This window comes from Aedes aegypti, chromosome 3, assembly GCF_002204515.2.
Source record: "Aedes aegypti strain LVP_AGWG chromosome 3, AaegL5.0 Primary Assembly, whole genome shotgun sequence".
NCBI classification, from domain to species: Eukaryota; Metazoa; Arthropoda; class Insecta; order Diptera; family Culicidae; genus Aedes; species Aedes aegypti.
The window spans coordinates 14,834,001-14,848,534 of NC_035109.1; the positions used below are offsets into that span (position 1 = coordinate 14,834,001).

The window sequence follows — 14,534 nt, forward strand, 5'->3', positions numbered from 1 at the left end:
CATTGAGAATGGTAAGCTAATCCCAAGCCCCATTCATTAAATCTCTGTGCAACTTCAATTGTTCTGGTCAATCACGGAATAGCAACTACGAATTATACGGCCATCTATGCTTATGCTTATGCTTATGCTTATAGAATCCATAAATGAATAATGATTGGACATTTTCATAGCAGCAAAATCTATTCCTATTATATCTGCATGCTTTTTTATTTTCCTATATAAATTTCTTGGAGTTGCATACTTGATTGATTTTCGATTTTAGCAACAGTTTTATCATTTTCACATAATCATGAGCATATAATTAACAAAACCGAGGTAACTGTCATCAATTGTTCATAAAGCACCTTTCCTTTCAATCAATATTTTTTTAATTTTTTTTTTATTCTATATGCTGAAAATCGTTCTGCATTCATATTTGTTATCTATGTAATGACTAGAGATGCATTTTCACGATTTCTGCACCGTGTTTATCCGCCAAATCCACCGAATCCTCCCATTCCCATTCCTTGTGCTCCAGCGTTTGCGTTCGATGCACTCATGCCACCTCCCATGCCGGGGAATCCACCCATTCCGACACCTTGAGAAGCAGCACCAGCATTGGCAGACGAAGCTCCCATGCCACCACCCATTCCGGGAAATCCTCCGCCCATTCCGACACCTTGAGCACCAGCGTTCGCGTTCGAGGAACTCATTCCGCCGCCCATACCGGGGAATCCTCCTCCCATTCCCATTCCTTGCGATGCGGCATTGGCTCCTGCTCCAGACGATCCGAATCCAAACTGTGGGGCACAGCTTACGGCCACGATGATGGTCACGAAAACAGCGAGAAAAACGAAAGATTTCATTTTTATACGATGAAGCTAGACTTAGTGTGTAGAAGAAGATGGGATCGAGTTTCGATTGACTGTGATACTCTATTGAAAATAAATTTCTATTTTATAGTGGTGAGAGCTGTTCACACTTTGCACGTTAGGTTTTCCCTGCCCTGTGTTAGATTGATGCCGAGACAAATACGTTATCAGTGATGCACGTGAAAATGCATGAACGAAGCATAGTACTGGAATTTCTCATTGATGGGGAATCTCTTGTAATCTCCGCACGAATATGACGAAAACAATGTCCTTCTATCGCTTGCTGGCTCTTGAAAATGTTTTAGTTGAGTATACCTTGAGAAAACGTTTAATCAAATCAGAATTCACAAATTGTGGGACAACACAAACCTCGAGGCAAAATAAGGCACCGTTAATTTTGAACCGCAGTTGAAATTACGCGTATCGGTTAGAATGATTCATATTTTCGAACGCTAGTGCACCTCAATATATGTTAAAGTGGAGTCAGTAGGGCTCAGAAACATCTCCAAGTCCTGCTGCCTTCTGAACTCCAAGATAATTAATGCACATAGTATACTAACATAGCCGGTACACCAATTATTTCTGCTGACGGAAGTTTTAAGACAACCTAAGGCAATAAAATAGTGCTACTTTTATACCTATTGGTCTCTTTTCGATCCTTGTTAGGTCTCATGCCTTCGATTTTTCGTTGGAACCGTTCTTCTTCTTTTCTGGCGTTACGTCCCCACTGGGACAGACAGTGGCGTAGCTAGGGTCTTTGGGGCTCGGTGCGGAGCCAGATTTCGGGGCCCCTCCCCGAAGGAGGTTTGCAAAATTGTTTTATTACCGAACTCACACGTACTTTCAACATTTTTTCGAAAACGTTTAATACACAAATTAACTAACTCATTACGCGTGGTAAAGATGGATGAATTATGAGTGACGTCACGAAAAACTCATGAGCTCAGGTGAGATTCAGACCCACGACTCTTGTATGCCAGACGAGTGCTTTACCAACTAAGCTACTGAGCCACTTGACGATTCAATAACTCCGAAGGTTACAAGTTTTAAATCCAAACCCAATATTTGTAAAAAAATCGTGATTAAATGGTCAAAATAATCTCTGCCTGTGAAAAATTACCCATACCAGGGCGTAACTAGAGTTTCGTCCAGGAAATAGTTTTTATTGCTACGTCTTGTGGAATTAAAAAATATATATGTGAAACGATTGCCTCATAAGTTTGTATATGTTTCTGTTTAAAAGGATTTTTAGAGACATTTTTGGATAGCTTTCTGTATATTGGACGGTATTAAGTAGTATGCTTACGGTTATCCATAGCTGAACTTCCTGAAGACTCGTGAAAAATTCTTGGACCATATTTACTATACATCTGATGAAATCGCTGGACCAACTTCAGAAATTCTAGTATTGTGCAAATCACTGATAAATTCTTTATTGGGGTTTTTTATGCAGATTTAATAGGCTATGCTATGTTATTTTATGAGGAATTCCCAGCGAAACTTTTCTATGAAAAATAAAACATGCACAGATTTTTCTGCAATAAAAATCTGGAACTTCTTGAACTCTGTCGAAATTTCTTACATTCTTAAATTTTTCGAAACTTTTTGTAAACGAAGTCATAGAAGAAATTTTGCAAGCATATTTGAAAGAATGCGTAAAAACAGGTACAACCACTAAGGTGTTTCTGGGAAAATTTCTGCTTTAACCACTTGAAGAACTCCTTGTAGTAATGAACGAATTCAAAAAGAGCTCACTGGAGAAAAATGAAGGACAAATCCCAAAAGATTTCCAGTTAACTGAGGAATTCTCATAAATATGTAAGATAAATACCAGAAAAAAATCTCAGTAAATAAGTGAGGGGTATATTCGAAATAAGTAAAATAATTCGTAGAAGAATTCTTGGAGTTAATGGTTAAGAAATACTTGCGAAAACCACGGGCTTGGCCAAAGGTACGCCAAGAAATCCATTCAGTGGATTTCAGGGGAAAATGCTCAAAGGTCGCCTTAGTGAAATTCTTGGTTGAAATCTTGATGAATTCCTAGAATGATTCCTGTAGGCAATCTTGAATAATCCTTTAAAAATAGATAAAAAGTTCAAATAGACATATTCGGAATCAATGTGCAGATTGTTTAAATCCCGTAATGAAATGACGTCCATATAAGAACGCCAGATAGATTATTACTAGCTTTATCAAAGTAATTTTATACCCGAATTAATTCTTCAGAAATTAATAGAAAAAAATCCCGATAGCATTACTCAAAACATTCTTTAGAGTTTCTACAAGAAAGCACTGGAAAAAGTTTCCTAGATTTATGGTAAACTTTAATTCTGTAGAAATCATGTTAGGATTTCTGCAAACATTCCTGAAAGAATTCTAAGCGAACTATTGAACGAATTTACTCGTATGTTTAACGAAATCTCTCGAAACGTTTAACAAAAAATAAATGTTGGTAAAATTCATGGCAAAATTTCGTATAAATTACCAGGAGAAATTTTTAAAAAAATATCCTTATGAATTATTTAAGGCCCAAGTAAAAATGGTGCAAAAGTCAAAACTGAAAAAAGTAGTTTTCTCTTTTTAAATAGATAAATCGAAGAAAATAAAAACACACAACTCTTTTATTTGCCAAATAAAAAGGCTGTGTGTTTTTATTTTCATCAATTTGTTGTTTTGGAAGAAGAAAACTGCTTTTCCAGTTCTGACTTTTGTGCCATTTTCTCTTGCGCCTTAAGGTCAACCGACAACAAATTTTGATGATTTTTTATTGGTGTTCTAGAATGATTCAAAACATAATACCTGAAGAAATTGCGATCAACAGTAAATTTAATGGAGCAGGAGGGGGATTGGGGATTGTTCAGTATAAGTGATTATTGTAAGAATAATCAAAATACTTCCGAAAACAATTTCAATAAGTTATTGGTATACTTTATAGCAGACACCACCCTGGAGAAATATCTGTAGTAATATCTGAAGGATTGATTTTGAGATAAGGCTGATACATTTTTTTTTATTTCGCCACCGTTTACTTCAAAAAAATCGAAAATTTTGAAGACGATACCAAAAGAGATTCATTGCTTTGTTCAACCCTATCAGGGTATTGACGTTTTTAATTTCAAATAACCCCATAAAACAACGACCCCAAGGACAACCTTGAAACACGAAGAGGGTATTGTTCTGTCACATTTCAAGAAAAAAAATGAAATGAAAATTTGGTAAAATTACCCTTTTTATGTATTTTATTTGTTTGCACCCCAGTTTGTACCCTGAATATTTTTCCCAGTCTTGGGCCTCCTAAGTGGTCTCCAACATGAAAGAAAATTAGTATTTGCATCAGTCTAAATAGTTAAAAAATCAAAATTTTTGGCTTACACATTTTACAAAATTCATTATTTTGAAAATAGTTTGAAATCTAAAAAACTGTACACTTTTAGGCCTTTACTCATTCATCATATTGAAAAGGTATCTGTATCATTTCTGAAATGAAAAACAATAATAATGGTTCAGATCGTAAGAAATGGGTACATGCTCAAAGCTCACCAATGCTCTAGATTTTTGGAGGCCTACAAATTAAGATAGATTTGATTGGAAATAAGAATTCATGAAATAAATATTTATAAATTCAAAGACGTAAATAGACTAAACATTTTTGAAATAGGTATTTGAGCCTACTTAAGTATCTACATGAGGTAAAGCCAAAAACGGCCCTCATCGAAGGATCTTCTCCTTTTTCTGGTCAACCGACACCTTTTGACATCAGTTGAAGTTTTACGTCAGCTTAGTTCTGGTACTAAGCCTAAACACGGACGCTCAGGGAGGCCTTCACACACACACCTGAGACCCTGCATATCGAACCCATCAAACCATGAGCCGCGACCAACGGCTTTACTTCCCTTGCGAAGGAAAACGTGATCAGAGAATTTATGCCTCAGAAATTCCAGACGGCGTCGACTAGGGTGAGAGGCAATCACACTTACCACTACACCACCGACGTCGCTTATCGAAGTCTCAGTTTTCTCATGAGTGAAATCGATTGAACAATACCAAGGAAAATTACTTACAAAACAAATATTTGTGTAGGCCCCTAAAGTGTGGGGGCCCAAAGCCATGGTCCCTCGGGCCCCTCGACCCACTCTAAAGTATTAAAAAAAAGGGATAATCAAGGGGCCCCTGTACATCGCTGATTCTAGTCTTCTCCAAAAATTATGATTGTCATGTTCATTATCTGTTTAGGATCTTACAAATTGTCAGTTTCCAACAAGCTATGTCGAACTTTTGATGTTATGAGAACTCCGCCCTGCGATTTTGGGGCCCCCAGGAGCTCGGGGCCCGGTGCGGACCGCACCCACCGCACCCCCCTAGCTACGCTACTGGGGACAGACCCTGCTTCTCAGCTTAGTGTTCTTATGAGCACTTCCACAGTTATTAACTGAGAGCTTACTATGCCAATGACCATTTTTGCATGCGTATATCGTGTGGCAGGTACGAAGATCTTAGACCCCCCTCCCTCCATAAATCCTTACGTAATTAATGGATAGCCCCAGACATGTTGTCACGATGAGAGGGGTTCCAATAAATTGTTCAGATTAAGTTAAATATCTAGGCCACATGCTGGATGAAAATTTAACTTTCAATAATCACATTGACGGCAGTATGCAAGACAGGGAAAGATCATTCGAGATAGAAATATCTGCGCTGTGTCAGTACTTAAAAGAGTATTGTATTGAGGAACCGGTATTGTACTAGTTGGCACGTAACGCCAGAAATAAGAAGTAATGATTTACAATTAACAACCGAATATTAACGAACGATCGGAACAAAACAAGTGCGAATAATCTCGTCCCAAATTTGTCCCACAAATCTGTTTGTTTCTTTAGCATATGTACTAGGTACGATCCTGTTATCAAATCAGTACCGTAAATTCGGGTAAAATTGATCGGTAGGGTGAATTTGATCACCGTGTCACACGATTTTATAACTAGAGCCCTAATTTCAATGTAACCTGTAGTATATGAACGCTGTTTGTTTTCACTGTTGGAAGATTTTTATTTATTAAAAATCAATGAAAATTTCCTACATCATTGTGGTAATGATAGACATTCACAAAAATGACCCTAATAATTGTTTTTCCAATATAACAGCTTCAATATGTTAGCATGCTTAAATATATCTCCAAAATTAATTTCGTCATTGAAATATGTTGAAAAATCGGGAAGATGTGGAAAAAAAATCCTTTGAATATAGGCTAGGTTTGGGTTTTTGAGAATTCAGCAAGCATGATTAGGTTCAGGGAGCCCAAATTCAGTATGTTGTTTAGTTTTCAAAACAAACAATCATTGAACAAATAATTGATCAATATCACCCCGAAATATTATGAACCGATTTCAAATTTTAAAGATAATTTTTACCATAAGAAAACAAATTTATTAGTAAATTTCAAACCACGAGTTGATGAGGTGCAGCGTCGTATTAGCTTTTTTTAAATTGGTAACATTATAAAAAATATACATGGAAACCGTGAAAAATTATCAATTTCACCCAATATTACGGTACTCATATAACAGTTAGACGAGCAAATGTTAAACTGATAAGTATTTTAGAAGACGCTACCTAACTATATTTTTTTTCATTTTTACCTAATAGATTTTTCATTTTGGGCAGCGGTATATTTGAAAGGCTTGTTGTACTGATTTCACATTCTGTTGGGCTTATTGGCGTGAAGTGAGACTTCTCGGTCTCATATAGCTCTATGACTATAACCAGTGGACTCAGTGGTCCCTCAAGATCAAGTTAACCCTCTAATACCCAACCCCGCCTTTAGACGGGGTACACTTTGGAATTTTGTATATTTTTTCGTAGCTCGGAAATCAAAATTATTTTATTTTTGGCTTAAACCTTGACTCATAACACGCATGTAAGAAAAGTTTATTATGACTTTTGAATCTTTTTTGTATTTTTGAAAATTGTTTGAAAAATTGTATTCTTATATACCTTATAAATGCCCGCGGTTAATTTAACGTGTAATAAAAAAAATCATACCTTTTATATTTTTCTACGATCGACCTATCACAAAAGAAGAGCCTGGTGGTATCAAAATAATTTCAAACCTGTTTTTCCGTTAGTTACACGGAAAATAAAATACACTCCGAAAAAAAAAAATTAAAATTTAATATTTTTAAAAGTACCGCAAAAATTTAAATTTTTATTATTAACAACCAGAAAAGGCTTCAAGAAAAAATGAAAAAAGCTAGGGATGTTCAAAAATAAAAATTATAAAAATCAAAAACCAAAATTCAAAAATTCACGAAAAAAAATATTTGCCCAGAACGTGTTTAGAACGATTTTAGATAACGAAAAATAATATTTAAATCGAAAATAAAAATTTGGGTATTAGAGGGTTAAAAAAGTTGACTGGATAATTTGTCTGAGCGAAAATCCCTATAACTTATTGGTAAATCATTGGTGAATCCCGTTATGATTAATGTTTTAATGAAGGTACAATAACATCGACCATGAAATTCATTGGGAAAATTCAGTCTCAATCCAAATGAACGTAAGGCAATATGATGCCTCATTGTAACCGTCAACTCCTGTATGCGATCTATCATCGGTTGAGATCCCCCCGTAGCCGGTAATTCCGACTGATAATGGACAACAGCAAAGGAGTGATAATCATTCGCGGAGTTTGCCTGAGTATAAAAGATTGCTTTTGCTACAACTGAAGCACCAGATTCAATTTAACGTTTAACAGAAGAAAACATCAAAGTTTTCGAGCTATCTCTAGTCAATCAACGAAAACCCTACATAAAAATGAAATCGTTTGCCATTCTCGTTTTGATCGCTTGCGTCGTTGCTGCCGTCAGTAGTGCCCCTCAGTTCGGGTTTGGAATGTCCGGTTCGGCGGCCAATGCCGGTTCCCAGAGCTTCGGTATGGGAGGTGGACCATTCGGCGGTGGAATGAGTGGATCAGCGGCCAACGCAGGAGCCCAGAGCTTCGGTCAGGGTGGCCCATTCGGAGGAATGAGCGGATCGGCAGCCAATGCTGGTGCCCAGAGCTTCGGCCAGGGAGGTGGATTCGGTCACTTTGGAGGAGCCGGTATGTCTGGATCAGCTGCCAATGCCGGTGCACAAGGATTTGGATTTGGGGGATAAGTGTTAGAGTGATGAGTGTGATAGGTGGGTCAGCAAAAGTCTCGAAAAAATGTTCAAAAATTCAAATGTAAAACCAATAAAAGTATTTAAACACAAAACGAAAATATTGTTCACTGTTATTTTGGCTGAATGAACTTGTAATGAATAGAAATTAAGCTACAACTTCTAGTTTAAAAATTCAAAGGATCAGAAAAGTTTTAGGTCTAGTCTGAACCAAGTACAAAACCGGACACTGAAGACAGCTTAAAAGTTTAAGTCAGAATAAGTGCATCTGACAGCTGGTAACTTGATTGATAACTAACAAGTTAACGTTATTTTTTTCATATTGTATTATATAGGTTAGGTTAGGTTGGAACCCAGATAGCCGTAGCGGTAAACGCGCAGCTATTCAGCATGACCATGCTGAGGGTCGTGGGTTCGAATCCCGCTGGTCGAGGATCTTTTCGTAAAGGAAATTTTCTCGATACCCAGGGCATAGAGTATCTTCGTACCTGCCACACGATATACGCATGCAAAAATGGTCAATCGGTAAAGAAAGCTCTCAGTTAATAACTGTGGAAGTGCTCATAAGAACACTAATCTGAGAAGCAGGCTTTGTCCCAGTTGGGACGTAACGCCAGAAAGAAGAAGAAGATTATATAGGTTGTTGATCTTAGAGTTTTGTAGTTCTACACACTTAAGCCCCAAGCACAATGTGAGCGGCAGCGCGGTACAACGGCAAAACGGCAAGCCCATCTTGAGCTACACTCTACTTGTCAAGTCAATGTTGAAATGAATTTAATCAACATGGGATTGATAAGTAAAGTGTAGATCAAGATGGGCATGCCGTTTTGCCGTTGTACCGCGTTGCCGTTCACATTGTGCTTGGGGCCTTAAGCGTGGATATGAGTATCGCTGTATATCATATATCAAGTTTAGTTGTATGAAAACAAGCATGAAAATCGTTCCTTGTAGCACAAAAATAGTAAAGTTATGAAGAATACATAAATTTCCCTATATCTCAAATTAAAAAAAAAATCACTGCACTTTTTTTAATTTATGGAAGGGATTTTTAAAGTATGTTTGAAAAAAAAACTACTAATTGAACTTTAACACTTCCCTTCACTATTGCCAAAGAAAAACTAAAATACTAAAAATCACTATCATATAACATAATATAGAGTTCAAAGGTATTTGCTAGCCTTACTAGTGATTTTCAGTATTTTATTTTTTCTTTTGCAAGAGTGAAATTAAGTGTTAAAGTTTTATAAGTAGTTTTTTCATTCATGAAATTTTCGTGAATATATTCAAAATAGTTCTTTCAACGTGACAAATAGTACAATTTTGACACATTCACCTACTTTACACCGGTTGTAGGACGTTTCTCAGAATGACGAATTCTCCAGAATGGGAAATTCCCAGAAAACCATTCCCTAGAATAGGACATTCCCCAGAATCGTTTTTATACATTTTGAAACAGGGGAAATGGCCATAGTGGTTCCCTATTTGGCCATATGTGATATTTTGATAACTTTCATATTTTTAATCTTTTTGAATGTTTTAACATCAAGATATATCTCAAATCTTACTGATACAACACACAAACATATTCAAAATTTGAAGACATTTAAGTAATCACGTATGGCGAAATAGGGAACCACTATGTCCATAACTGGTACACCTACCCTATTTGGTTTTATTTAGTTTTGTTGTCGTTAAAACATTTACTTGCCGAATTGATTTGAATTCCCAGAAACTTCGAATCTCAGATATCGACGTCAATTCACCCAAAATATTATAAATATTATAAAACCATTATTACGGATCTCAAGCGAATACAAACGGAATTGAGTCCAAAAAAAACCTTCTAAAAGGCGAGTGTTTGCTTCCCTTGTCTCAGGCAAACCATTTAAGGGGCCGCCCATAAACCACTTGATCATCTGTCACAATTTTGCAACTGTTTAGCATGATTGTGTTACTTTTCTCCTAATTTCGTTTCCCCGAATGTCATTCCCCAAAAGCTATTTTTCCGAATGACCCGTTTCCCCGAATGTCATTCCCCGAAAGCCTTTTCCCCGAATGACCCGTTTCCTCGAAAAGTGATGCAGTTCAATCAAAAGAAGGAGATATTATAGATTATAGGTCACTCAAGACTAAACACATCTTGGCGAAAAAAAAATCGAAGAAAAAAGAAAAAGAAATTCGAAAGAACCTATAATCAAGTAAAGAAGAGCGCATATCAGATGACCGGTTAATTCACCACCTTCAAACGCAAAAAGTTATGACGTTACGAGAGATAAAAACTTTTCAGGGAACTGGGCTTTTCATAAAAACGGGGTATTCAGGGAAAAGTAGCACAACTGTTTAATATAAGCTGCTCTTACATATGTCATACTGTGAATTAGGATCAAACTTAACCCAAGCTATTCGAAAAAATATGTTTGTTTTTGTTTTCATAGTTATTTTTCTTTCTTCCAAAATGCATTTTTAAAGGAATATTTGTATTAGTGTAGTATTCTTCCTTCATATTCACAAAATAATTTGATGGAATTTGATTTTTTTTTCTCATAGCATGTTTCCTCTTCTTTTGAACAATGGCTGTTCTTCCTAGGTTAATTGTCCTCGTAATTATTAAGAATAATGAAACATAAATACACTAGAAAATTTACTCTGTCTTTGGTAATTTCCTTTCACAGTAAACTACTATTGTGAAAATTTGAGCAAAATCCATCAGCTCTAAACGAGCTTGAAATTTGTGAGAAGAAAATTGTCCAATTATATAAAAATCGTCTAAATATATAAAAATCGTAGAAATTATTCTTATTACATTTTCGACTATAGGTAGCGCTGTATTTGATGAATATATTGATTTAAAGATTCTCCATTTAATAAATGAAAGACTGCAACAAACCGGAAGTCCTGTCGTTGAAAAAAACTAAATAAAAATGTTTTGTCTAAGAACACTAAAATTTGGTTTTCCCCGAATGTTCCAGTTTAATTTTGTCAGGATAATACACATTTCATCATATAAATGCACAGTATTGATGTTTAGGAGCTGTGAGGAGCATTTAAATTGATCATTCTTATAGGTTCGTAATGAAAGTTGATTGCAGACTCCTATCAATCAATATTATTTTGTAATAAATCATTAAAAGTTTCAGTTTTCTTGGTTAGAATTTCAATAAATGTAATATAGAATATTTAAACGATAATCACATAAATGTCCTTTGCATCACAAGGTACGGCAAATTTGTAAAAATGACTACAAGGAAGTGGGGCAAGCTGATTATTGTTTTTTTTAAGAAACATTAAACAAGAAACTGTTCTTCCTCATCCTTCTGCTTCTTCCTTTTGTTCTTCTTCGTCTTTTTCTTATTCTTCTTTTAATTCTTCTTCTTTATGATATTACATCTCAACTGAGAAAGAGCCTTCTTCTCAACTTAGTGTTCTTATAAACACTTCCGCAGTTATCAACTGAGAGCTTTTTACCAAGGAACATTTTTTGCATTTTTGGTCACATCCGATTGATGATTAAATGTGGAGTTATGTTGTGAAAATTTTGCAAATTGAGATGAATACTTACGGTTTCCTGTGCTTTGAATTGTCAAATTTAACAGTAAAATTATTGTGCGATCTTGCTTCTAAATTACTACCAACTTCGACAAGGATGCACTAATCGCTAATCTAGAACAGCACCACCATCGCCTTTTAGATTTAAGGCCCAAACGCAATGATAGCGGAACGGCAACGGAAAGCAGAACCGGTTCGCCAGCACATATCTAGTTTCTAAAAGTAGCCAAAGGATCTCGGTAATGTTTCTGTAACCGGAGTTATTCCAGTGGGCCAGGTCGGATGGAAAGGGTATTGTCCCGAGCAAAGTAGGATAACAACCGCATAACATAGTGATAGCAAGTTATACATCATGAATTTATGTTATCAATAAGAAGACACTTGTTATCAACAAATTTCGAGCTGTCAGATTGAGGATGGGTGAACGGATGAATTACGTCAAATGTTTGTTATCAAAATTCGATCTTTATAACTAATTGATAACATAATAAGTTATCAATGACGTAAATTGGCTGTACCGGATACCCTGTTGACCACATTTAATCTGAACACTTTTAAATTTGTACCCCGCTAATTTGCACATCGTTCTGAATCAAAATGGTTCAAACGTCATTTAGCTCATGAAACAAAGTGAAGTGAAATGGAATGTCGCGAAAAAAAAAATGCAGAATCAAAACAAAACAACAAAAGAGGTAACCAGAAACACGGTTCTAGGGTGACTAGAAGTTTAAATTAAAACTGAACCCCGATGGTTTGCATGAGGTACCGTTCAAATTATCGGGGGTGCATGGCATAACAAAACTTGTCATCAGCCTGTTTCAAATGATAACACAATATTTATATGACATCTTTAGTATAAACTTTTGTTATCACGTTTGTTTGTTATGTTGTTTGCTTATTCAACTAAAATAAAAACAAACTAAGTAATGTAATGCAGCGCGGGCGATGATGCTGCAGCAAAGCACCCGTCAAAACGTGGAACGATACAAACAGAAGCGAAGACAGCAAACCCATCTATTCCGGGATAAAAAGCGCCACCTGGAAGAGTTGGAGTGCGAAGAGATGGAGCAGCTGTATCGTTCTCAAGAAACACGTAAGTTCTACAAGAAACTAAATGCATCCCGCAAAGGCTTTGTGCCGCGAGCCGAAATGTGCCGGGATAAGGATGGTGGTATCTTGACGGACGAACGTGAGGTGATTGAAAGGTGGAAGCAGCACTACGATGAACACCTAAATGGCGCAGAGGAGGAAGATCAAGACAGCAGGAGGAATGGCTTCATCAGTACGGCGGATGAGGGAGACGTGTCAACTCCCACAATAGGTGAAGTTAAGGGTGCTATCAAACAGCTCAAGAACAACAAAGCAGCTGGAAAGGATGGTATTGGAGCGGAACTTTTTAAAATGGGCCCGGACAGGTTGGCCACTTGTCTGCACCGATTGATAGCCAGGATCTGGGATACAGAACAGCTACCGGAGGAGTGGAAGGAGGGAATAATATACCCAATATACAAAACGGGTGACAAGTTAGAATGTGAGAACTATCGAGCGATCACCATTCTTAATGCAGCCTATAAAGTGCTTTCCCAGATCATCTTGCGCCGTCTATCGCCACTGGCAAGCAGATTTGTTGGAAGTTATCAAGCCGGATTTGTGGACGGTCGATCGACGACAGACCAAATCTTTATGTTGCGGCAGATCCTCCAAAAGTGTCGCGAATATCAAGTCCCTACGCACCACCTATTCATCGATTTCAAAGCGGCCTATGATACCATCGACCGCGAAGAGCTATGGAAGATTATGGACGAGAACGGTTTTCCCGGGAAATTGACTAGACTGATCAAAGCTACGATGGATAGTGTACAGTGCTGTGTGAAGATATCGGGTGCTTTATCGGACCCGTTTGAAACACGCAAAGGACTTCGACAAGGCGATGGTCTTTCCTGCCTCCTGTTCAATATTGCGCTAGAAGGTGTTATGAAACGGGCGGGCTTCAACATGCGGGGCACGATCTTCAATAAATCCAGCCAGTTCATTTGTTTCGCTGACGACGTGGATATTGTCGGAAGAACGTTCCAGGTGGTTGCTGAACAGTATACCAGGCTGAAACGTGAAGCAGATCGGGTTGGATTGAAGGTAAATACGTCGAAGACGAAATATCTGCTGGCTGGAGGAACCGACCGCGATAGAGCTCGCATAGGCAGACGCGTGACGATCGACGGGGATGAGTTCGAGGTGGTGGACGAATTTGTCTACCTCGGATCATTGATAACGTCGGATAACAACTGCAGCAGAGAAATTCGAAGACGTATCATCGCCGGAAGTCGTGCTTACTATGGACTCCACAAGACCTTGCGGTCTGGTAAACTTCACTTCCGTACTAAGTGTACCATGTACAAGACGCTAATAAGACCGGTAGTCCTCTACGGGCATGAGACGTGGACAATGCTCGAAGAGGACCTGCAAGCGCTAGGAGTTTTTGAACGACGTGTGCTTAGGACGATCTTCGGCGGAGTATGTGAGAACGGCGTATGGAGGAGAAGGATGAACCACGAGCTTGCGCAACTCTACGGTGAACCCAGTCTCCAGAAGGTCGCCAAAGCTGGAAGGGTACGATGGGCGGGACACGTTGTGAGAATGCCGGACAACAATCCCGCAAAAATGGTGTTCACCTCAAATCCGGCCGGTACAAGACGAAGGGGAGCGCAACGAGCTAGGTGGTTTGACCAAGTGGAGCAGGATCTTGGAAGTGTGGGGCGATCGAGGAATTGGAGGTTAGCAGCCATGGACCGAGTTAGTTGGCGTAACATTGTGGCGCAGGTCATGTCTTGAAAGACGTAGCGCCAGCAAAAGTAAAGTAAGTAAGTAATCAAATGCTTGTTATCGGATAACTCAACTAGTTATCGTTTGGTTACTCAACTTTGCTTGGGATACCATTATACTAACGAATACTTTGAATCCGTTAAGTATTCGCTGAGCGGTGAG

The 14,534-nt window shown here is 37.8% G+C and overlaps 2 protein-coding genes across 2 annotated transcripts; one reads left to right on the plus strand and one right to left on the minus strand.

Moving 5' to 3' along the window:
* Positions 1–356: 356 nt before the first annotated feature.
* Positions 357–926, minus strand: LOC23687800 (glycine-rich protein 23). The gene has a single exon (XM_011494848.2). The coding sequence runs from the start codon at positions 843–845 to the stop codon at positions 468–470; it is 378 nt and encodes a 125-aa protein (XP_011493150.1). The 5' UTR covers positions 846–926; the 3' UTR covers positions 357–467.
* Positions 927–7,661: 6,735 nt separating this feature from the next.
* Positions 7,662–8,003, plus strand: LOC110679826 (keratin, type II cytoskeletal 68 kDa, component IB-like). Its single transcript, XM_021855587.1, has one exon. The coding sequence runs from the start codon at positions 7,662–7,664 to the stop codon at positions 8,001–8,003; it is 342 nt and encodes a 113-aa protein (XP_021711279.1).
* Positions 8,004–14,534: the final 6,531 nt, after the last annotated feature.